The sequence below is a fragment of the Geotrypetes seraphini genome, chromosome 3 (assembly GCF_902459505.1).
Source record: "Geotrypetes seraphini chromosome 3, aGeoSer1.1, whole genome shotgun sequence".
Lineage (NCBI taxonomy): Eukaryota > Metazoa > Chordata > Amphibia > Gymnophiona > Dermophiidae > Geotrypetes > Geotrypetes seraphini.
In genome coordinates this window covers 245,778,933-245,805,572 of record NC_047086.1, presented here as the reverse complement: position 1 = coordinate 245,805,572, position 26,640 = coordinate 245,778,933, and the positions used below count along the sequence as shown (strand labels likewise).

Sequence of the window (26,640 nt, the reverse complement as noted above, 5' to 3'; positions counted from 1 at the left end):
TACTAAAATGGTCAATGGTCTTTCTCATAAAGTATGGGGGAACAGAATCAATATGTATATTTTTGAGCACTGTTTAAATAAAAACAATTAACTCAAAGAAAATCAACGTACATAAACCATCTAAGAGCATAGCCTATGGTTGACTGGCTGGTCATCTTGCCTCACTACCGTGTTTCCCCGAAAATAAGACCTAGCATCATTTTCGGGGTAGGTCTTAATATAAGCCCTACCCCAAAAATAAGCCCTAGTCCCGGGATTCGCTGCCTCCTCCCCCCACCGCTGCAACCCATCTCCCCCAATGTGCAGCCGAACCCCCGCTGACCCTCTATCTTTCCCTCTCGGCTGACCGCAAGCGAGCCCTACCTTTATCTGAAGCAGCATCGGGCCTGCATCAGTAACGCGGCAGAGTGAAATCCCCGATTGGCAAGGCCAAGCAGCCTGTTTAGAGTGCTGCCGGCCCGACGCTGCTTCGGCTGAAGGTAGGGCTCACTCGCGGTCGGCAGGGAGAGTAGGATGGAGGCTCAGCAGAGGTTTGGCTGCACGGGGGGTAGGGGGGACAGGGGGTTACTCAAGGGTTCTTCTGTACGTGGGATGGGAGGGAGGGAAAGAAAGATGCTGCACATGTGGGGGAGAGAAGGGAAAGAGGAAGAATTGGGGTGAAGGAGAGAAAGGGAGAGATGATCACGTGCATATCCTGAAAATAAGACCTAGTGCCTTTTTTGGGCCCCAAATGAATATAAGACACTGTCTTATTTTCAGGGAAACACGATATTAACAGGGACTCCCATCCAACTATAACACTTATTTAGGTGTCTTAGAGTAACTCTGGGCTTTTCAAATCCAGTTCTCAAGATCCACAACCCAGTCTGGTTTTCAGGATTTCTACAATGAATATGTACAAGATCTATTTGCATTCACTGCTTCCATTGAATGCAAATAGATCTCATAGATATTCATTATGGAAATCCTGAAAACTAGGCCTGGGGTTATGGACTACGGGCTCTCATTTTATGCATATATTGTCTTTGTAGTGAAATGTTTCTTTGCTCTTCGTTAGTTTATTAAGACGACCGGCCCCCAGATGTCCCAATGTCTTATTTTTGTGGATTTTTCCATTTGGCATTTTTTGTTAGAAAATCACCCTTAAACAAAGATGTACTGAGCACATAAACATCTAAAAATAGGGAAATTTTCAAACTAGATTTGAATGTTATATTGAAAATGCCCCTTTGTACATGTTAAACTAAAATTTGGACATGTTGACAAGATTAACAGCCTTCTGTTTTTCAGAAACTGCCATAGTATTCATTTCCGCAGAGTAGAGAGAGTGCTGATTACCTCTGTTATAAAATGTTTGGAGAGCACAGTCCTATCTAAAACTCACTGGAATATTTTGTTTAGTCTTTGAACTTCTATTCTTTTACTAGATCTGCTTGTAGGCCTTGAACTAGGCTCCAACATTTTGATCATCCATAGGTTCAAAGTTGTATTTATTTGATATGACTGCATAGGGTCAAGCAATCAAAGCAAGTTTCAAGGATATTTAAGTCTTGATATACCGCTTTTATAAGCAAAGTGGTTTCCAATTTATACAAAATATTAAAATGATTTTATATATATATCAGTGATTATATATATACAATGGTACCTCGGTTTACGAGTGCACCGGTTTGCGAGTGTTTTGCATGAAAAAGTTGCCGGGTGGGGCGGGATGGGGAAATTTGGTGGTGGGGAAAATTAAATGTTCACTATTTTTATTAATTATTATTATTATTTTCCAATGCTCAATATGACTCCCTTTTTTAAGGGTTGACACTTAGGCAGTGTTACAGTAGCATTGTAAAAAAGTAATGCGGATCCTTTTATTCCGAATAACTACTGGCCAGTATTGAACCTTCCATTTCTTTCAAAACTACCGTACTTGAGAGAGTGATATTCAACCAACTTCAAACTCATGTTGAATCAGTTAATGCTTTGCATCCCCAGCAATATGGTTTTTGTTTAAGACATAGCACAGAGACAGTAGTTCCTGCCTTAGGGCTCCTTATACAAAGCTGTGATAGCAATTCTGCCACAGCAAATGCACTGAAGCCCATAGGAACTGAATGGACTTTGGTGAATTTGCCATGGGAGAATTGCTACTGTGGCCTTGTAAAAGGGGCCCTTACTGTGTGAACTCCATAGTCACCTAGACCAGTGTTTCAACTTTTTCAATTCAAGTACCCCCTAAGTCTAACAAATGGCAACCAAGTACCCCAGCCCAAGCTCTGCCCCTTACCCCACCCCCATTTATAATAGTAGTAATTGTAATGCAATTTCTTCCATTCATACACAATATAATCTTATTAATTCACAATGGTAACCACAAATTAAGAAAAAACAACAACCCACAAAGCACACTGTATGCAGAGAAAATTATAATTATCATTTATATTTGTTTTATTTTTCAAAGCGGTCAAGGCAGATGACTAAAATATGCAATGTCACCTCAGTAACAACTATAGTGCAAAATATAGATAACAGATTATAAATTCTCAAAACTGACACATTTCGATCACTAAATTGAAAATAAAATCATTTTTCCTACCTTTGTTGTCTGGTGATTTCATGAGTCTCTGGTTGCACTTCCTTCTGACTGTGCATCCAATATTTCTTTCTTTCTGCTTCCTGCATGCTTCCCCTCCTCCGGACCTCATTCCCTTACCCAACCAACATCTCTCTCTGTCCCTCCATGAGTCCAACTTTCCTTCCTCTCTCCTCTACCCCTACTGGCAACATGTCTCCCTTTATCTCCCTCCTCTGTTATGATCTTGCATCTTTCTGTTCTTCCTCAGGGTCTCCCCCCCCCCCCCCCGTCTCTTCTCTGTCTGCACCTCCCATAGTCCATCATCTGCCTCATGTCATAGAAAGATGATGGCAGATAAAGACCAAATGGCCCATCCAGTCTGCCCCTTTGGTCCAGGCCTCAGTCTCTCTGTTGCTTACAGATACCCCCCATCCCTAGCATTTGTTCTCCTTTCTTCCAGGTCTTCCTCCCTCCTTGGTCCAGAATCTTTCCACCTCTCTGCAATCTCTTTCTCTCTTCCCTCTATACACCTCCAAGTTTAACATCTGCCTCCTCTCTTCTGCCTCCCCTTTGTTTCAGGTTTCTCCCTCTGTCTTCCTTCTGCTAACTTTTCGAGTCCTCCCACCTTTGTGTCAGATCTTTCTGTATCTCTCACTCTCACTGTCTTCCACCTCCCCAGGACCTGGTATATGCATATCTCTCTCCTCAGTTCAGGGTGTTTCCCCTCTCTGCAGTCTCTTTCTCTCCCTCTATACCCCTCTAGTCTAGCATCTGCCCTGTCTTCCCCTTCCCTTTTGGTTTAAGTCTACTTTCCCAACCCTCCTCAAGGTCCTTTTCTATCTCTCTTCCTCCTCTCCCCCTCCCCCCCCAATGTCCAGATCCAGCGTATCTGAAAAGTTTTTTAAAGAAGTTACTGACAAATTCATACGCCCTTTCCCCTGTAATATCAACCATAACCCCCCCAAACTCGCTCACATTCTTCTTTCTAAAACTCCCCGAGCGCAGAAACAACCAATTGTACCACAAAATCACCTTATACTGAGGAACAGACACTCCTCTGAGCTCTTAACTCCTGCGCTGTAGTGTCCAACTTCTTTTCGATTTGAGTCAGGGTTGCCAAATACAAATTGTTTATTTATACACTGCACATATCTCAAACAGGCTATTCTTTTGTTTTTGTGCAATTCAAAAAGACATGGGGTATACACACAGCATCCCACATTTGGGAAAAGAATAAAGTATAGAATACTTCCAATCAAAGCAAAACATAACTCCCCACACACATACACATACACACCAAAAAAAAGAGGAGCTCATGGGGTGGGGGAAAAGAGGTTATCTGCACAGTGAGAGGATAACTTACATGGATCAGCAGGTTCAACTCTAGAGAACTTTACAAAACCCACCGAACCGCTGAGGCTGTCATGCAGCATTCAATAAAGGGGTGGCTGATAGTTTCACGCCATAGCTCCTCCTCCTCCTCAATTACTTTCCCCAATTATCTTCCATTCGACCCCTCTACATACAAAATAATAAAAAGGAGGCAGGGAGGGGGGTTGAACAGAATGAAATAAAAGCAGGATCGGACTTAGAAGTCAGCGGCCCATAAGTCTGCCTTAGGAGGCCTGCATTCCATCTTCAGCTCATCTCCCTCTCCCTTTCCCTTACAACTTTCTTTTTGGCTTCCCTATGCTGCAAATTTTGACTTTTTTTTTTTTACAAAACTGGTAGGATATGGGGAAAAAAGACTGTACAAAAAAAATCTCTCCTGGCGAGGCAGTTAGTAACAGTGGGATCTGAATCGCCAGCGCATTCTCTCATTACACGAAGGCTGTCACTGCTCAGGGAAGTAAACACAGACGGTACAGTCAGCGGCAGCACGTGCACACACACAGACACCTACACACGCCTCTCACACTGATGAAAGGTATTAGTAAAAAAATAAATAAATAACCCACCGGTTTACCTCCAAACCTCCTCCCTCCTTCTTCAGGCTCCTACCCCAACTGTTGGCTGTCCGTCCCAGGACCTCTCCACTCCACGAGTTGTAAATTAAGCGTTTACAGTCGGCGCGGGTCTCTCCAAAGATTTTTTGCTCTCCTCTTTGGCCATAATTGACAAACTGAAGAGACAGCTAAAAGATATTGTTGGGAGGAGCGTAGTGTCATAAGGGATTAGTAACCTATCTATAAATGATGGAATATGATTAGATTGGACTTTGAAAGCAAGAAGTACAATCAACAGTAACCTATAAAAACAGATGAGGAATACATCCAAAAGAAAAAGAACAATAAATTTACTGTATTCTACCGAACCCAAGGAAGAGAGAGCATCTTGTCTGCAGATCATCTAGGCCATGTATCAAAAGTGGCTCAAAATAAATGGGTCTTCAACTTAGTTTTAAAGGCAGGAAAAGAATCTGCCATCTGTACTGTGTGTGTGTGGTGTGTGGGAGCATTCCATAGTGTGGGTGCCATTACATTATACATAGCTTTGTGGAACAGTTCTAAAGGCACAACCCGAATCGAGGGGGTAGATAGTAAATTACTGTACTTTGCCTAGAACTCAAAGCTCTTATTGGGACATAAAGTAGGGCTGATGAAATAAATGGAGAGCCCAAATGTAAAATCTTAAGTGAGCAGCAAAATCTTGTACACAATACGATGTTCAACTGGAATACAGTGTTAAATCTTCACCAAAGGAATGACATGATCAAATCTTGGCTGTGCCCCTGAAGAGTGCATTACAGTAATGATATGTGAAATGACAAATGCATGGATGACAGTATGTAGCACTGCTTAATCAAATAGATGTATAATTGATCTAATACATCATAGATGAAAAAAAACACAAGACTTTACAATAGATGATACAAGGTTTGAAGGAAAGAGCAGCATCTAACAGAACTCTAAAATCTTGAGTATCACAAGCTTGAAGAGTAAATTTCCCCAAATTAAAGCTAGTTGTGCTCAATACCTCAGATTGTTGACCTCTATAATATATCTGCAAGTGTGCCTTTGTATGTAAAGTACTAATTTATTTTCATTATGAAATCCTCCACCTGAAACAATATGGGCCAAATTCTATAAGTAGTGTCCCGATTGTAGATGGCGGTAGGCGTCCTATTGCTGTCTAACCAGCCAATCAGGACACACGTTTTCTAAAAAAAACAATCCGAAGCATCTATCACAATTGCAGGGAGGCACCTAGGGACGCTTAAGCTTTCCCAAGACTGGGTGTGGTTTCACTTGGAAATGGCCTTAGGCGAGCTTAAGCGGCCCTAGGGGTCTGAAATGTAGGCCAGCAAAATGTGGCTGCTAAACTGATTGTGGCAAGGAAATCTCCCTAGGAGTGGCTTTAGGTATCTGGCCAATTGAAGTCTTAGGCCACTCCCAGTGCATCCCAGAATGCACTAGGAAGGAGGCCTAAGACTCCAGTTGGCCCAGGCGCCTAAAGCCCCTCAGTGAAGAGATGTTTTCCTGGAGAGAAGTTGCAGGTTAGCAGAGGATCTTTGAAGTAATGCCTAATGCAGGGTCAGTTGGAGGGAGCCTGGCAGAGGTATGAGTTGCCAAGAACAGGAGCTGGAACTCCGTAGTTCTTCATTGCTTGAGTCAGACCACAGGTTCAGACTCAGGGATCAGACCTCAAGGATCTCTAGAGAGGTTTCCTTTATACCCTTCAGGCAGATGGCTTATGTCTGAAGATAAGGTATTCTCTCCAGTCTCCACCCTCCACCCTATTCCAACCTCTTTACCTGGGTACTCTGAGAAAAACCACAATGCATCACTCAAGATTACAGTTCCGGCAACCCAACTCCTCCTCCTTTAAGGAACTTGGAAGGCTCTGGCTCCTTAGGGGTCGAGGTCATCTTGCCTTTAATGCTTGCCCAGGCAAGAAGTATATGATGTAATGCTAGTCCAAAGTTGTATCAGTTGAGTGGCCTTGAGCATAGTTTACTCTGCTTAAAGCATAGTGTCTGAATTCTGCAGGAGGTTATGAAGCTCTGTTTGGAACCTATATGCAAGGTTTTACCCTTCCACTTCCGAGTCCTTCATTTCTTCCAGAGTTATTCAGTGTAATGAAATTGTCACTGAGTCAACTTCAGTCTGTCCTGAAACCAAGGTTCCCTCTTACTGTAACGGCAGCTAAATTCTACTAGCTCTGGATTTTACTTGTCTGATATGTGGAAGCTGTGATCCAGCCATATTGCAAGTGAGTAGAAAATGATCAGACTAGAGTATAGGAAGAACATAAGAATTGCCACTGCTGGGTCAGACCAGTGGTCCATCATGCCCAGCAGTCCGCTCACAAGGCGGCCCTCTGGTCAAAAACCAGTGCCCTAACTGAGACTAGCCCTATGAGCAAATGTTCTTGTTCAGCAGGAACTTGTCTAACTTTGTCTTGAATCCCTGGAGGGTGTTTTCCCCTATGACAGATTCCGGAAGTGTTCCAGTTCTCTACCACTCTCTGGGTGAAAAAGAACTTGTCTCTGGGACTGATAAAGTAAAAACTGTATGCTGAGATGAGATCACGGTATCCAACATATGACCCACTATAAGTGTTGGAAAGGAAGTATTTAAAGACAAAGTTGCATTCATTAGGAACTTGATGAAATCTGACACAAACGGTGCGGTGTGATCTTCCCCCAAATAACAAAATAGAGGATCTTGAGAACATGGGTAGTCTTTAGATCTACAAAAAAATCTACTGTAATTGGAGGAAGATAAAGTAGTAGCAGGTTATGCGGGGTCGGGCTATGAAAAGCAAAGACATACTGTATATATCAACTTGGCGGTTGAACACTAAGTGATTTTTTATAAGCTCTGTACCTCTAGAAATAGATGATAGCATTGGAGGACTTGCAGCTTTTTTTTAATATAACTACTTTCTTTTCTTTTTCTATCTTTTTTTTACTTTTTCCAACACAGTGGAAGTTGAAAATTACATATAAATGGTCAAGAATGTTTGTCTGTTTTGGGCCAAAATAACAGAATAGGACTAGATTTGACAAGATGGGAAAACCAGTGAGAAGATACAAATGGGCCAGATTATGCTGGAGGTTCCAAAGAAATGAGATTCCACTCCCCTCCTTAAAAAATGGCCAAGTACAGTTGCATGGCAGAAGCAGATCCAACTTCTACAACATAAAAAATTCAACACAGTGAATCATAGCAGTTAGGGATTTGTTCTTTTCAAATTGCTATTGCCATGAACTCACTGGAACAATCCTTATATGTGGGTTGCATTCTCCAGCAAGCACATGGAAGCAGAGAACACTGACAATTTCAGTGATATCAACACCAGTATAAGGTGTGTTAAAACATTGGAATTTACCACTATTTTTGTGCCTTCCTTTGCAGTTGGTACAGGTTGGACTGTTGCAGCAGGATTCTGTACAGCAAACTGGATTCCCAAGGGCACAATCCATATCCCTATGGTTTAGTCTATTGGCCTTGATGGAGAATGCTTCATGGAATTTCTAGTTCTCTTGTGTTTGTTGTGTATGTGTATTTGTCTATGTATTTGTAGCTGTATGTGTCCTTTGGCTCATGGATTGGCTCATGGATTTTCCTTAGATGAGCCTGAAGATTTCTGTTATTTCCATGACCCCAAAACTAAGCCTAAGGGCTCTCATTTGGTTGTCTGGCTGGCTGGCTCACAGGGGTCTCTGGCCTCTGCCAATAGGTATGATTGCATTCATTTCCCATCCTCCTTTCTTACTCAGATGTGGTCAGAAAGGTATCTCCTGGGGCTCTAGCTCTTGTCCTAAGAGTCATGCCTTACTTCAGTGGCTTCTGGTAGTGGTTCTTCAGGCCACTGCCAACTGGGTTGACTGTTTTTCATCTGGCATCCCCCACTTTTTCCCCTTGCTGTGGGGTTCTGCTGTTCACTTCCCACTCTCTTCCCTCCTTTTTATGAGAAAAGAAAAAAAAAAAAGAAGGCATTTAGTTATTTACCACCTTTTTGGAGGCCATTTGAGTTACCCTTTTTTATAGTATAAGGACTTTCAATAATTTATCTACTTCAGTAGGAAAGAAAAGAGTTTTCAAAAAAATTTTATTTTATTTTTCAATATAGTTCCCTGATAGCTCCATACACTTCATCCACTTTTCCTGCATGGACTTTAACTCCTTTGAAAAGAATTCTTCTGTTTGACCTTCAAACCAGGGCGTTACAGCTTCCTTGATGTCTTCATTACTTGAAAACTACTATCCAAGGAAAGATTTCTTCAAAACTCGGAACAGGAAATAATCTAAGGGAGCCAGGTCAGGGCTGTAGGGTGGATGGTTCAGCTGCTGAAACCCACATTCTCAGATGGCAACCTGTGATTGTCGTGACATGTGCATTGTCATGAAGAAGCAGCACATCTGCTGTGAGTTTTCCTCATCTTTTTGTCCTTGATTGACTCCTGCAAAGCAATCATTGTGTTGGTGTAATTCTCCCTGGTTATGGTTGTCTTGTGTAGCATGAACTCCAGAAGACAGTTGCCATGACTTTGCCTGCAGATTTTACTGTCTTTAACTTTTTTGGGGTGGGGGATGACTTGTGCTTCCACAGCAATGACTCCATTTTGGATTCACGATCTCTGTGATAGACCCAAGTCTCATCTCCAATCGCCAAACAATAAAAAAATCACTTGGTCTTCACAGAGCATCTCCAAGATCTCCTGACAGCACTGGAGCCTTGTGGCCTTTTGACATGGCATCTGCATTCTTGGAATCCATCTTGCTTTAACTTTGGACATGCCCAACTTTTCATTAATTATTTTCCAAACTGTGCTTGCTGAGATGCCCATTTTTTTCAGCTACTCAGAAAACCTTAATTCATATATCTGACAAAATTAAATCCTTGACTGTCTTACACATTTCTGTGGACGTTGCTTACACATGTCATCCAGTGTGAGGGTCTTCTTCATTGGACTCTCTACCCCACTTAAACTGCTTCCTCCAAAATTTTATTTTGTAGGATGATGGGGCAGACTTGCTATAAATTGCAGTCATGCACTCATGGATCTCCTTTGACTTTTTCCCTTCTTTTGTGAGAAATTTTATCATTGAACTGTGCTCCAAATCTAGCAGTTTTTTACTTCATTCACATGAGGACTCTCCTGATAGCCTGTTTCTTGAAATGTTAGACTCGTACTGAGCTGTAACTAAGCATGAGTAATCTTGAGACCTGTCACAACATGCACAGACTTGTTTCAACACACTTGCTACTTTCTTTCATACTCAGATAAATTATTGAATGTCCCTTGTATATATGGATACATGCACACATTTACCATCTTCAGATATGCTTGTAAATGTGTGTATTTGCATTTGTACACCACAGGAGCTGGTTCTGGAGCCTGGTTATAAAGGAGTTCATAGTCATTCACGCTCTGACATTGCAGTGCCGACAGTTCATCGCAAGACACCAACGCACCACCTAAAAAGTGACTTTTAAAGAGATCTGACGTGGGATGTGAGTGGGGAACCCCCCCCCCCCCGTTTACTTTATATTCTTCGCGCTACCGTTGGGGGGGGTTGGAACCCTCCATTATAGAGTAAACTTAACTTTTTCCAAATTTTTTTAGGAAAAAGTAAAATTTTCTCTATAATGTGGGGGGTGCACCCCCTCCCCCAATGGCATCACAAACAGTCTGAAGTAAAGTGTGAGGGGGTTCCCCCATCCCCCGTCGGAGCTCTTTAAAAGTTACTTTTTAGGCGGCGCGCTGGTGTCTTGCACCAAATTGTCGGCGCTGCAATGTCAGCGCGCTTAAGTCTCGCGCACGAATGTCCCGTCACTTATAAAGGCACATTTGTTATGTGCCTTCTTAATAGTTTTCACTACAAAATCCCAAATATCCAAGATGGATGAATATATGATCTTTTTGTAAGAGAAATAATGAAAGCAATGGGCCCAAGCACACCCAATTACAATATTTATCAAGTTAAAATATAAAAATAACAGTGGTGGAAATAATTTAATATGCAATTTGTGGAAAACCTCAGTTATCAGAGACATTGCAAGGGATCAATATTTTTTTCAGTAGCAAAGCTCCTTTATTTGACCTCCCAATGTGACTTACAGTCATTGATACATCAGCAGGCTTCTTCTTAGTGTGTTAAATGAACAAAAACAGGTGCTGTGGATATTTTGTTTTCAGCAACAAATCACAGAACACTCATGGTTCAATGGGAACTTCTGGAGGTATGTTTGCCTTATGGATACTCTGAAGGTAACTACCTCCTGGTTTTCTGACATGATTATGCTATCCCACAGCTCTATAGTATGGACCCCAACCTTAACTTCCAAGTTCAGTCCCCAACAGCCCTCCCAACTTGATACTCACAACATGTAAAACACTGCAGATATCAAAGCTAAAGAAATAGGTAGCATTTTTGACAGGACGTTTTCAAATTTAGACCACAGATATTCTTATTAACACACATGCGTTCAAAATGTGTCCTGTCACATTATCCCTATCGAGAAGCTTGACCGAAATTACCTGTTTATATGTTTAGTCATTCTTTACATTCACAAAATGAGAGAGATCTCTTAAGAATATAAGAATTGCTGCTGGGCTGGAATGTGCTTGAAAACGTGGATATTCATGCTCTCTGGTTTTTCTATGGAATAATAATCCTTTATACCGTATTTTTTGCACCATAAGATGCACCTGACCATGGGACACACCCTAGATTTAGAGGAGGAGGAAAACAAGAAAAAAAACATTCTGAACCAAATTCTCCCTGCCAGGCTCTGCACCCAAACCCACACTCCTTGCCAGGCTCTGCACCCTGTCCCCCCTCCCTGCCAGGCTCTGTACTCTACCCCCCTCTGGTGGTCTAGTGGTAGGCCAGGGCAGGGCACAGGGCAGGCATGCCTAGTGGCAGGTCCAACGCCTTTATCAACTTGGCTCCTAGCTGAAAGCTTTTTAAAACCTGGAAAAAAGTGCTGGGTTTTGAAAAGCCGTCCGGATGCCAGGACACCACACCCTCACAGTTTGCAGCCTTAACTCTTCTCAATGGTATAGCCAGCTTCTGGAGCGCAATATAGGGGGATACGCATTCAGTCAGATATTGTGGGCCATGTGATTACTATGTAACAACTGATTTAAGGTAAATGAACATAAATAAACAGACACTCCATGAAAACAGCAGCGTTATTTTTTCTTGTCTTTTTAGTAACTTCTGTCCATCTCACATTTCTGTCCATCTCACGTTTCTTCTCTCTCCTTGTCTATCATCTTCCTCCTGAAGCCTTATCTGTCCTGTGTGTTCCTTTCCTCCCTCCTGTTTATACATCTACCCTTATATTCAGCATTTTCCTTCTGTGTGTGTGTCTTGTCCTGTCCTGCTTTTCATCTTCTTTCTCCCTGTCCCTCCTTTTCCCCCACTGATCAGCATTGCCCTTCTGATTCTCTATCCCTTCTTCTTCCATGCCCACCATCTCTTATGTCTCCATGTCACCCCCCCCCCCCCCCCCGGGATTAGTATATCGCACTGTTGCTTCCCACCCTTCAATTCCCTCAGTATGGCTCTCTCACGGGTCTCCAGCATCTTTCTCCTATCCAGCACAGAAGGAAGGAGTGGGCTCAGGGGATCCACAATCCAGCAGCCCGTGTGTGACTCTCACAGGTCTCAATCGTCTTTCCCCTATCCAGCACAGAAGGAAGGAGCGGGCTCAGGGGATCCACAGTCAAGCAGCCCGTGTGCTGTTCCACAGCATGCCTGCCGCCTCATATTCCAGCGGTCTAGGCGAAATCCCAGGGCGGCCGCTTGCAACTTCCGCCCGGGTCTCACTCAGTCACTGCGTCGCTCAGTCATGTGTGCGCAGGAGATGCACCGGATGAAGACTGGACAGCAGGGGCCACCAGTAAGAGAAAGGCCTGGTGCAAAGAACCAAATCTCGTGGCAGGCGGATGAGGAGCTTGAGGTGGAAATGGCTCCGCCGGGCGGGCAGGCTGGTGGAGCTGGCTGTTCTGAACCGTGATCTGGCTCAATCGCAGTTCTGCTGACCTGTGAGCAACTATGGGAGTGTGGAAAGCTGCCGGTGGAAGCGCTGGACCGCCGATATTACAAAAGGTACCAGAGGGAGGGGGGGGGCTGGTATTCGCTCCACAAGACGCACCCTTATTTTCACCCACTTTTTTGGGGGAAAAAAGTGCATCTTATGGAGCGAAAAATACGGCATTTTAAGAATATTTATCTTCTAGAATTTCGTAGAATAGATCAATACTTCTACGAGTAGAGTAAATCAATACTTCTATGAAACTCTAGGAAATCATCAATATTCTTAAAATATAAAGGAATATTATTCCATAGAAAAACCAGAAAGTAAGAATATCCACATTTACAGGCACATTATTAAAACCTTTTATTTAATTTTTGATAGATAGATTTATTTTGGGATTTATAAAGGCATAGCTTGCTTATTGCGTGGGATGAGATTGATGATATGTTTTTGTTTATTAAAAAATTTGATATACCTCTCCCACATTTTCATGACCTAAGCAGTTTACAATATAACAATTAAAAACAGAAAGGAACTCCATTGAACATACTCTGATAGGAAAGGAAGAGATAGAGAAAGATACAAGATATATACATATCCTAACAAGTATGAAAAACTAAAACAAAAAAAATATTTTAAAAATAAAAATAGAGTACATTTAAGCAAATTAAAAATTTTAACAATAGAGAAAATTAAACTAAATTAAAATAAGGTTCCATTTGAGTTCAGTCCTGTGCAAGTCACCGTCTAGGCTTTGGTGAAAATATACAAATGCCCAGGACTCCAGCTCCCCGTCTGTGCGCTGCTCTTCATCATGATACCTTATGATTTTATATATTTTGTTTGTATCTTTTGAGATTTTGGGCTCCTTTTATCAAGGCGCGCTATGGGGGTTAGCGCGTCAGACATTTCATCACCCGCTAACCCCCGCGACAGCCTAAAATCCTAACACCTCGTCAATGGAGGTGTAAGGTACTATCACGGCAGGCGGTTTAACGCGCGGTATTCCGCATTTTAAACCACTACCGTGCCTTTGTAAAAGGACCCCTTTATGTATTTTGTTAATTATTTTTAAATTTTTATTATTGATGTAACTTTTATAACCTATTCTGGGTGTTATCGGTAGAGTGGGCTAAATACATGATTAAATAAAATGTATGTAGAAGGTTCCACCTGATGTGTCAATAAACACCAGTCTGCAAGTAAAAGTGATGTATGATAAATTCCCTAGATTCCACAGGAAATTCTTCTGAAAATAGAGCAGAACCTAATATCAAAAAATTAACACCTAAAGGAAAGGTTTTCCGCAGTTCCTGCGTAGACACCTTCCAGAATTGAACTTCATGAACCTATTAAGACGTGACACCAAAAGAAAGTATGGGTAAGTAATCTATGTTCTCTATGGCATAAACAGTATATATTTATCTGTTTGAACAAATTTAAATCTAAATCATTTTTCTCTATCTATGTAGGAACGGTGAAGCATTGATTCAAAATGAATTTCTCTAAGGTTGGTGTCTATTATCAATTTATAAGAAAAATTAAGTTTTATAACTTTTCCACTGATGCTGTTCTGACCATTTCTCTGCCTACCAGTTTCTCCAATTGCAGTATTTTTGTCCGTCTGTTCATAGTTTATATCAACTTGAAATTTTATGAACTGGTATTGGCATATCTTATAAACGTTTGTCCAGATCTTCTTTAATTAGCTATATTGATGATGTCATCTTCAAATAGAAAATGTAATTTTTAATTTGCAAATACTGTAGTTTGCAAATATGCAGTTTTTGACACTACATTTCAAGGTTATAACAGACCTAGAGAGAGCTCAGAAAATAGGTAAAAAATGATTAAATGGATGGAATAGGTCCTCTGTCAGAAATAGCTAAGCAGGTTAAACATCTATAGGTACAAATACAGTTGGTATCCATGGGGGATTGGTTTCAGGACCCCTTGCAATACCAAAATCTGCAGATGGTCAAGTTCTAATTCCCTCTCTCTTCTCTGTGCCTGCCCCCCCTACATGGTCTGGCATCTCGCAGCTTGATCTTCTCAGGTCCCCTGCATATGGTATACCTTTACAGTCAATTTTCAGTCCTGCAGAAACAGCAGTAGCTTTACTCAAAGGTTGCCTGCACCGGACCTTTTCCTTTCACCTGGCCCACTGGGAAGTTGCATCAGAAGGGGGCAGGCATTTTGAGTAAAAAGGATTAACTGCAGGATTTGAAAGAGTTGGGGGGTGGAGAAAAAAATGCGTGAGGTGAGGTTGGGAAGTGACAGAGACTAACGAAGGGTAAGGAGAAACATAAAATGAGAAAAAGGAGAAAGATGTACTGGAAGTGAACATTGATGCATGAAAGAAGATGTAATGGAAGATCAGCTGGAGGAAAATTGAGAGAGTATTGAATTTTGGAGAATTCTAATTGGATTTTGTTGTGTGAATTTTCAAATGCTAAACTGGGGTCTTGGCTAAGTCAAATACGAAATTGCCATGAAAAGGGCATGTTTAGGAAATTACTCAAGATGCAATTATTTGTAGATGCCTTTTTCTAGCCAATAATTTTCCCCTCTGGCAGAGTTGATGAACTATTCATGATCTTCTTTTAATATAAGCCATGATATTAGTTTGTAGATATGATTTCTGAGGATTGTTTGTATGCCTATTTTATCACGTTTTTGTTTTAAAATTATGTGTGTAAATTATGTAAACCGTTTAGTTTTAAACGGTATAGAAATTTTTTTAATTAAATGAATAAATAAACATCTTTCAAGTGAATTCTAGCAAATGGCGCATCTTTCCATTCTCCCTGCTATTGTTTGAAATATTTCCATAATTTTAAATATATAACGATCACCTATCCAGTCATAAATAAAATATAGGTTGCATGCTGCATTATGGGTTCTCAGGCCAAGTAAAGTCTCTCAGTACATTAGTTGTAGCTATTTTATCCTCTTTTACCTTTCAGATACATCTGGTAATGGTACTATGATATTTTTAAATAAATTAACAAGTTTGGATTTGAACCATTCGCTATCATCTGTACTGTCCTCACCAGATCACATATTCCAGACAAGCATTTTTCCAAATGTATATTTATTTTTTTAGGTATATGCAAATTATGTGGTAGAATCTGTATTAAAGTTCATTAAGCAGTTAAAGACAGTTTTAAAACAAAACACTCAAGGGTGTGCAGCCCTATGTGTACCTAAATGTACAAAAAATTAACACATTCAGACAATGGCATAGTGAGGGTGGAAGGCACCCGGGGTGGTGGTGCCCTCTTCTCCGCTCCCCCTTCTGCACCCTTCCCTTCTCTCATACCTATTCAGCTTCCTCAGCATCAACTCTCCCTCTGATGTCACTTCCTAGTTGTGGAACCCAGAAGTAACGTCAGAGGAGAGCACAGAGGCCGGCGTGAGCAGCAGGTTGGAGTTGCTGCTTGTGCTGGTGAAGAACTAAAAGTACAGTGGGGGGAGGAAGTGAAGGAGTGTGGGAAGAAGAGAAGTGCCAGTGCCCTCACCAAGACGGCGCATTTGGCAGTCTGCCCCCAGCACCCCCTCCCCTACTACTCCACTACATGCAAAGTGCTGTAAATGCTATTCTGTAAGGACGCCTCATAAAAGCCAGAGAGGCAGAGTATATTAATTTAAAAAAAACAAAACAAAAAAAAACCCAATCATATAGTGCTTACAACCCAAATTTATCTAGGACCCAATCTAGGTCATTCCAGTTCACTTTATCTATATGTTTTCTCTGCTTTGAGACTCATTTATTACATCTTTTGATTTTATATTCAGAACTGTTTTCTGACCTACTACAAATCTATTTTGATTTTATGTACTAGCTGCAATATCACAGACCTTTATTTAAGAGAAGCAAAAAATTATAAACTTGATTTATTAGAGATATTTGATAATATAACTCAGTACAGTTTGGATCTCTCTGTTTTTTTTAATAGGATCTTATTCCTAGGAGAAATAGCACATTTTCATATGATGTAAACAGCAATTTTTCAGGGAAAGAATTATATCCTTGAATATTCCATTTATTTTAATTTATATAGAAGTGCTTTTACTAAGGTACACTAATGGATTTAGTACATGCTAATAATTAGTACACCCTATGGGCTGCATGGCACTTAACACACAGATTCATTAACACATGTTAAATCCATTAGCACATCTTAGCACATATTGTCTAATAATTTGAACAATTTTGGCCCCCAACTTGTTTAAAAATGATAATTATGCAAGTGTTAACATGTTAATAACTTACTGAATTTCTGTTTCAAATATAGGTTTGTTTAATGTGAACATCACTTCTAACATCAGGAGCTTCATATTCTGGAAAGTTTCTCTTGATATTACATATGAGGATACCGCCTCAGCATAGAGATTCTTATTGCATTCTGGAAGTCTCTGTAATATTTCCTTGAACAATAAGTAGATCATTTTGTAATAGCACTAATATTTTGTAGTATTCTTAATGCAGCCAAATATTTACCAATTATATTACATATTTACAACTTGTATTTATAATATCAATTGCTGATAGCTGCCTTTTCTTTTAATAAAGTGTCAAAACTATTTCTAGTGTCTGTCGATTTCTTTTATTTTGTAGTATTCTTAGTGTAGCCAAACATTTACCAATTATGGCCCCCTTTCATCAAGCTGCGTTAGGTTTTTTTTAATAGTGAATTTCTGTGTTAAAAGCTGCAATAAAAAAAACCTAACACACAGCTTGATAAAAGGGGCCCTCTATTACATATTTACAACTTGTATTTATATCAATTGCAAATAAGCTGCCTTTTCTATTAATAAATTATCAAACTATGTCTAGTGTTTCATTTCTTTCATATCCTCATGTGTCATGAGTTTCAGCATTGGTAACATCTATCTTGGTCATCCCTGAATTAATGAGGGCTTAATGTCCAAAATGTCATGAAAGATTTCTTGTTAATTAAGATTTAGAAATCGGCTCTAATGACCTCTCATGAGTGTGGTGTGTCAAGGATGCTACAATCATTTAGCTTATTCTATTTAGCTTGACCCTTCTACAGGGACTCATTGTTTTAGTAGGAATTCCAATAGGACCTTTCATCAGTATGCCTTAATATTTCAAGATTCACTTTATTCCCAGCACTATTCATATTTGCAGCATGTTCACTAAGGACTGCCTTTATTCATACTCTCTGCCAAAAGTTTATAAATTTCACCACAGAAGTAATGCTTTCCTGATAATTCCCCAGCCGGTATACATAGAACTGTGAAATTTCATGTCACATACAAATTTAGTTCTTTCAGTAGCAAATCCTAGGGCAGTGTTCTTCAACCACCGGTCCATGGACTAGTGCCGATCTGTATACAGACAGCGATATTACAAAAAAATTTTCAAAATTTTTGCGATCTTTTGTAGTTTATTAAAGGTAACCTTTTTCCTTACCTTCTCAGCTACTACTTTTGAGAACCAAAGCGGCCTTCTTTTCCTCTTACTTTTACTTACTTCCTTACAAAATAGTTTGTTGCCATTACAGTAGCTCTTTTCAGTTTTGCCTATTGCTTTCCTACTTCTTCCAGATGGTCCCAACCAGACAACAATTCCTTTATGTACTGTAATCCCCCATCTGAACAGTTTGTTTTTTTTAAATTCTAGAACCTTTACTTTTGAATGAGCCTTTTCTTAATATTAAATCACACCATGTGGTGATCACTGGATGCCAGATGATTATCCACTTAACATCAGAAACACTTTCTCTGTCTGTGAGCACTAAATCCTGTAGGGCCCCCTCCCACATGGGTTCCATTACCAACTGGTGGAACAATTTTCCTTATAGAGGATCCACGGTCTCCGTAGTTCTAGAAGACTCCACTACAGGGATACCCCAATCAACCTCTGGCATGCTAAAATCACCTATAATACCCATACTTCCACTTTTACAGCTATATTTTAAATGTCTACTATTAAATCTCTGTCCACTTCTATCTGTGAAGGAGGCCTGTATATCACACCAATATAAATACATTTTTCATTCCCTCTATCAGATTGAACGTAATGCCTGTTCCTTACCTGCAAATCTTATAGTTGTGTGGCTTTAATATTATCTTTAATAAAGAGAATCCATTATACAACACAATTTATAATATATATACTTATTTATTCTTTTCAAATATTTATTTCTAATGCAATAATAAATAAAATAAACATACATATGTAGAATCCAGAGGGCTAAATTGAAGATGTAATAAAAATTACTAAATATTAATAAAGATTAACGCATCGGTCTCTATAAGTCCACACTACCAAAAAACGGACAATATCATTAATAAGTAAAGTTCAAATTTATCTGGAACAAATCCCAGAATCAGCAAAAGGTCTGATATTTGTTGAAACTAGTTGTAATCCAATGAAGGTGGACGATGAGTAAATTTCAATCAGTTGTAGCTGTTAAATCCATCTGGAAAGCTAAATATCCACGTGTTCCCGTATCTCAAGCAATCAGAGGTGAAACAATAAAGTGCAAGTGCAAATTCATTTTGAAAGTGGCAGGTGCAAATTCATCAAATCAAATACTATGAATTCATCAGTCCATAATACATTTGACTCCTTCAACACGAATCGTTCTTCAAACATCTCTTTATCAAGAGAAAGATGATCGCTAGAGAGTAGAAAGCACAAGGAAAAATTCATAATATATCACTACAAAACAACATAAGCTAAAAGGCAACTTAAAACTACTCAAACATAGCTTTAATTATAAATTTATCATATCTTAATGACCTCTTACCAGGTAAGGAGAAGAAACAGACTTGAACATGAGCAGCGACTACCGCTGCTGACTAACCGGAAGCAAAAGAACTGCAATCACAGAACTTCCAGTCATATATTACGCTGAATTAAAACGAGACTCAGAACAGCTGAAATAATTTGGCACAAGGCCATAGGTATAACAAAGAATAAAAGTTAATGTAATATCAGCCATTCAATTTCTTTAAGTCCCCCTCCTTTTCTTCCTTCCCTGTCTTTCCTGAACAGAATATAGCCCGGTATAACTATATCCCAGTCATAGTTCTCCATGAACCACGTCTCTGTGATTTCCACTAAATCCAACTCAACTTCTTCCATCCCTCAACCTCTCCCCCATCTAGATCCAGAGCCTTATTTCCCATACTTCATGCATTGGTATATACAGCTTTCCAGACATTGCCTCTTTTCCCTTTTGTGTAGAGCAGTGTATTGCAAACTATGTGCCACAGCACACAAGAGTGTTGTAGCAGATTCCAGATGTGCTGCAAGATGCCGGCAAAGAAGAGAGGCTCCAGCACCGGCTAACTGCCTACAGGTTGTGCCTCTTGCCGTGAGAGGCACATCCTATAAGCAGTCATCTGATGTCTCTCCTTCTCCAGCACCCCTCCTCCCCCCCCCCCCAATGGCCGTAATTGAAGGCTCAGGGCCATGGCTGGAGGGCATCTGGGCATGCAAGGATATCAGCGTGATGACATCATATGTGTATGACATCATCACATCAACATCCGTGGATTTCTGGATGCTCTCCAGCTGCTGTTCCTTTTATTTTTCTACTTTCTGTGTGCTTGATTTAAGCCTTCTGGATACTCTGAATGCATTACTTTATCTGAAATTATCATCTTGCTTGCTCTGGCAAATTTACTTAAGATAAGCCTAAGCCTGTCCCTATTTACATTTATCTTAAAAATGAAAATGCTTTCTTTGAGAAAAGTGTCCGTCACAGTCTTATTAAACTGCATTTTATTTGCTTTCATATTGCTCTCTTTCTGTAGAACCTTCCTCATACTATACTGTTCTCATAATGCATGTGCTTCCAGAGGACGAAATAGGGCAGAGTACGGTACTGGGGTTTAAGAAAGGATTGGACAATTTCCTGCTGGAAAAGGGGATAGAGGGGTATAGATAGAGGATTACTGCACAGGTCCTGGACCTGTTGGGCTGCCGCGTGAGTGGGCTGCTGGGCGCGATGGACCTCAGGTCTGACCCAGCGGAGGCATTGCTTATTTTCTTATGCATAGTCCATTTTCCCAACCACAACCCAAATCCTACATTTAGCACTTTATATGCTTTTTTTAGGACTCTTCAGAAGTGGCTGCTGTCAGCAAACACATATTCCATTTCCCACCATTTAAACATTACAGCTAAATTAGTAGTACTATATACCTAGGTGCCATGTGGTAGGACTTGTATATGTATTTGAAATTTGTGGCATCATTCCTGGTTTTACCAAAGTATACAAATGATACCTCTAGATTTCATCTTCTCTATATAGTGTATTGACCCCTGAGGCAGTCACTCTTCAGCACCGGAATACGGTGCTGTGTTGGGTCTGGTTGACTTTACCAATAAATGTTCCTCTGTGGAATCCTCTTTTTCCTGCTAGGAAGTCTTTTGTTCGACCCCACTTTTCTTTGTGTATTCCATACATTACCAAACAGCTAAACCTGTCCAACATCTAACTGGAAGACTTGTTTTTCATGAAAATAACTGTTTATTATAAATGAGTAAAAAAAAAGTAACTTCACGCATTCAGATGGTTGAGACAAGAGTTCCACCAAGACAGGCTGTGGCTTTGTATCTGGCTGTTGATTAAGTGGCTGATAGACTATTAGATTGAAGTGTGGTTGTTGAGTGACTGGAGAGATGGATGTTAAACTTCAGTAAGAGAACATTGTCTGACTGGATGGATCCTGAGTAGTAAAAGAGAGAAGACAAGGTTAGAGCAGGTTTGTCCAACTTATTTCTTTTCGGAGCCAAAATTTATATTTTATAGCATTCAAAGGGATGAAACATGCACCATCATATTTCGCTGCATGCTTTGTCAAATAGTGGCAAAATGTGACGATGCATCATCCCTTCTCCTGCCTTTCACCTAGTTTTGCTCTCATTCATGTACCCCTGCCCCCTTTAGCCTTCACCCCTCTTGAACCCCCAACCCCCTCTAGCTTTTACCTAGTCTCTCTATCTTATGTAACCTTCATTCAGTTTCTTTTCCCTCACCTGGTTTCAGCTGCAGAACAAAACAGTGGTATTACTGTTTCTTCACCACAACGTGGCTCTCTGAAAGCTTGAGCATGCAGTGCCAGAAGTTTGGGTTGCCCTCACAGTTTCAATTTTCACGGGATTTGAACCCATGAGATCAACCTGAACTTCTGGCACTGCACAACTTGTGCTTACAAAGAGCCGAGTTGCGGTGAGGAAGCAGAATCTCATTGTAAGCACCACAAGAACTGCCAAGCTTCTGTGGTCCAGAAAACAGCACTTGATGGGCTGGGTTCTGGCCCACAGGCCATAGGTTGAGCAAGCCTGGTTTTAGAGGATGTGTATTAGGCGGAAGCCGGAACTGGCAGGTCTCCCATTGACTGGAGGAAATGGATCATATATAGGGTTTGACCTATGAAAAGAGAGTGCAAGCTCTAGCAGTGCTTAGGTGATACAGCTATACATACAAAACATATTGGGAGGGAATATTAACCAGAGGACATAATTTGAGGTTGAGGGGTGGTAGATTTAAGAACAATGTTAGGAAATTTTACTTTACGGAGAGGGTGGTGGATGATTGGAATGTGCTCCCGAGAGAGGTGATGGAGAGGAAAACGGTGACTGAGTTTAAAGAAGCGTGGGATGAACACAGAGGATCTAGAATCAGAAAATAATATTAAATATTGAACTAAGGCCAGTACTGAACAGACTTTCAAGGGGGAGGATGGGCTGGGGAGGGCTTTAATGGCTGGGAGGGTGTAGATGGACTGGAGTGAGATTTGACGGAGACGGCAGTTGGAACCCAAGCACAGTACCCGGTAAAGCTTTGGATTCTTGCCCAGAAATAGCTAAGAAGAAAAAATTTAAAAAATTTAAATTGAATCAGGTTGGGCAGACTGGATGGACCATTCGGGTCTTTGTCTGCCATCATCTACTATGTTACTATGGAACAGTTTAGAATAGTTTTTTAATTCCGTTTCTTCATCCTATTTTTCCTCTTCCTAAAGAGTCCATGCTTTCCAGCAGCAACTGAGCTTGGATTTAAATCTCAGCAATTTCCCCTCTTTATATTTTGATCTGTTACTTAAATGCTAGCTCGATATATCAGAGTTTAGGTGAATGGTTTTTCTGCTACTTTGTACTGTTTTCTAGCTCCATTGGGGTTGTTCTTGGTGGTGTTTGACTACTAAGAACTTAATGTAAGGTCATAAATTACAGTTATAATTGGGCTGTCAAGATCAGGGAGAAATAAATAGAAAGAGAAGGCCTTGAGGTTATTGTATGTTTCTTAAAAGGTTACTATGCAATATATGTGGCTGGGGTGAGGGGATTCAACATGATTTTCTGACCCAAGAAAAATAGATTTTTGTGAGATTTATATTGTAACGATTGGATAGTTTTGTCTTACTTTGTATGCATAACTCAATCCCACTAACTGCTTAGGATAACACAATATTGAACTGTTTGTGGTTGTCTAAAATACACATGTATGAACCAAACCATGGAAGGTAATATTAATGCTCTTTACTTTTCAAATATTCAGTTTAGACTTACAGGAGTCACTCTGGTCCTGCTGAAACCCAGAATCTTTGCAACTTGTAATATTTTTAATTGAATCGGCATAAAAATGTTTCAATGACCTTGCAGTTCATATGATTTAAAAACCAAGCATGTTCCCAAAAGAAGACGAATGATACGGGCCTTATTTCTCTTTTATTGGACTAGCCTTTAAGAACTATCTGAATGAATTAATGAGTGTCCTAAAAATAGGATTTCAACTTCTATATGTAATTCACATTTTCTTTTCTGGTAACTGCTGCAGCTACAGAGGAGCTCCTAAATGGTAAATAACCAATCACTTCAACCGTTAATATAAAATGATCCCACTCAAGGAAGAGCTACCTTTCTCTTAAATGGTGGTATCTTTTTAACAAATGTCAGATGTTCCCTTTGCTTGTTTCTTGAGATACTAAATCTAAGGGCCTGTTTTAAGGGCTTTGTAAAACAAGCCCTAAATGTGCTTCACCTGAATTTCTGCTAACAACATAAATCTTTAATTTTATAAATGTTGTGCTCTTTTTAATAGGCTATCCATTCTGTTGCTTGGCATCATGAAGGAAAGCAGTTCATTTGCAGTCATTCAGATGGCACCTTGACAATATGGAATGTAAGATCTCCTAACAAGCCAATACAGACAATTGTACCACATGGTAAGCACAGACCCCTATGCAATATTTGTTGTATTTGATACAGGTATTTTAATTTATATACTGACTTTAATTTTGTTTTGATTAGGTTATTTTTTGCGTCTGTATAAATTTATGTTTTGGTTATAGCATTTGTCTTTGCTTGCACTGAGGTGGTTATTGTTTATGAGGAAAAGTTTGATAAATATTATATAATCCTTTTATGTCATGTTTTTAATGTCTACTGTTTTTATAGTGAAAATATTTATTGCACAATATCTCTTATGGAGTATGTATGACTTGATTACAGATTTATTGTAATGAAGTAATATTTTGTAATTTACTAAATCACAAAGGAATATTATTGCAGTATAAATACTTAGCTTTTTTTGGTGTGCATTGTGATGGTATGCTCCAATAAATGTTTAGGCTAATACATTAATTTAATTTAACATTTTATCTTTTTTTCTGTTTTCAATTATTAAAAACAAGAATTTTAATGAAAAGGTGAGATGCTAGATTTTGTTGAGTGCCACTGCACCTATATCAAAGTAACATGTCCAACAAATTTGGCCCAGTGGACTTATCTATTCTGAAGCCTACTTTTTAATTTTTATCTATTAAATTTTTGGATAGGACCTTGGCTTTCCAATCGAGTAATGAATTCATGTTTGAATGCTCTCATTTTCCCATCCCTTACTTATTATCAACTTCAGAAAGATCTTAAAACTTATTTATTTAAACAATACAAACACATTATTAATTTTATTTTTAAATTGTAGTCAGTTTTTACTATCTTATGATCATTCGTTTAAACAATTTGACAGACTATTTTTATTTATTTTAGTTTAATCAATTTCTATTGTGTAATTACTATCTTTTATATGTTTTTATAGGGCTGCATTTTGCTATCTAGTATTTTATTCTGAATTTTGTTATTTTCATTTATAACAATTGTCACATGGCTTTGTATTTCTAATTGCTTAGTGTAATTATTATTGTGTAAACCGTCATGAACTGATGGTTTGGCAGTATATAAAAATAAACTATTATTATTATTAATTCAATTTATATTTGCCCATTCAATAAGTCTGATTAATTACTGTTCATTAGGGCACTCGTATTTATTAATCTATTGTTACTTTAACCTAAGGATTAAAAATTATCAAGGTGTGTGGACAAGGTGTTTGATCTTTGAAGTTTCCACATTGGTGAAACAGGGAAACACACTAAGAACTTTCCCATTCTAAGATATTATTGATCCCAGTTTATTGTGGCAGATAACATTTGAACCATATGCTGGGATCACCGTATATACTCGAATATAAGTCAATCCGAATATAAGTCGAGACTCCCATTTCCCCCCCCCCAAAAAGGAAGAAAAATGGTTGACTCGAATATAAGATGGGAGCTTAATATTCAAGTGCCATGCCCTGCCAGGATCTGCACCCAGTGTCCCCTCAATCACGCCCTGCCCTACAAGACTCTGCACCCAGCCCCCTTCCCTCCCTGCCCTACCAGGCTATGCAACCAGCCCCCCTCTCAGGTTCTGCACCCAGCCCCTTTCCCTCCCTGCCCTGCAAAGCTCTGCACCCAGTCCCTTTCCCTCTCTGCCTTACCAGGAAATGCACCCTGCCCCCCTCCCTGCCAGGCTCTGAACCCAGTCCCCTTCACTACTTGCCAGGCTCTGCACCCTGTCCCACCTCCCTGCCAGACTCTGCACCATGTCCCACCTTCCTGCCCTTTACTCTCTTCCCCCTTTGGTGGTCTAGTGGTAGGACAGTATAGGAGGAATCCCTCCCGTCTCCCATCCCGGCCAATACTAACAATTGTTTACTCCCCCCTCCCCCCCTGTACCTTTTTTCACATCCCTGGTGATCCTGCGGTGTATGGACAGTAGCGAACTTTCCGCACTCCTGCCCTGCGTCCCTGCTTCTGATCTCACTGCTAGCGGCACACAGGCACACAGGAGCGAGCTTCTCGAGTTCCCGCCTGGCCCTGCGCTGCTTGCTGATGACATCAGTGATGCGACAGAAGGAAGACCCTGGCGGGGAAGGCCACGAAGCAACCTGTTCAGTGTTGCCACCGTTGCTGTTTGGAACGGAGGTTTGTCAGCCTTGCGGTGGGAAGATCGGCGGAGTTCTGTGTGGGATGGAAAGATGCTGTGCAAGGGATTGGGTAAGAGGGGAGGAAAGATGCTTCACATAGGGGGAGGAGAAAGCTCTGTCACCGGCGAATTGAGTGTCAGGACATTCGGGATGGACTTTGGGGGTCGATCCAACTAGAGCTTATTTTTGAGGTAGGGCTTATATTAAGACCTACCCCAAAAATCATTATAGGGCTTATTCTCGGGGAAACATGGAACATACAAATATACACACTATATATACAATGGTACCTCGGTTTACGAGTGTACCGGTTTGCGAGTGTTTTGCAAGACGAGCAAAACATTCACAAAATCGACGCCTCAGAAACCAAGCTTGCCTCGATTTATGAGCGGCACCCCCCCCACAATCCAGCACCCTCCCCCCAGTGAACTGGCATCCCCCTGCTCTTGCCGCACCCCCCCCCCCACCGCGATCTGGCATCCCCCAGCACCCACCCGAACACATTGCTTACCCCCATCTGGCACCGGCACTGGCACCAACGCACAGGACATGCTAGTGCTGGTGCCCGAAGATCTGCGTCGTCTTGTTTGCTGGACCTTGAGCATCTGCGCATGCTCAAGGCCTTTAGTTCACGCTCTCTCCGAGATTCTCGGAAAGAGCGTGAACTCAAAGGCCTTGAGCATGCGCAGATGCTCAAGGCCCAGCAAACAAGATGCAGATCTTCAGGCACCAGCACCGGCATGTTCTGTGCATTGGTGCCGGTGCCAGATGGGG

At 40.5% G+C, this 26,640-nt stretch overlaps 1 protein-coding gene across 11 annotated transcripts in view; it reads left to right on the top strand.

Annotated features, from left to right (window-relative positions):
- Nucleotides 1-26,640, top strand: part of STXBP5 (syntaxin binding protein 5) — a 904,657-nt gene that overhangs the window by 472,617 nt on the left and 405,400 nt on the right. For all 11 annotated transcript variants that reach the window (XM_033939585.1, XM_033939588.1, XM_033939587.1 and 8 more), the window contains exon 8: nt 23,659-23,782. In XM_033939585.1, coding sequence (XP_033795476.1) covers nt 23,659-23,782 — 124 coding nt within the window. The remainder of the gene's footprint in view (nt 1-23,658; nt 23,783-26,640) is intronic.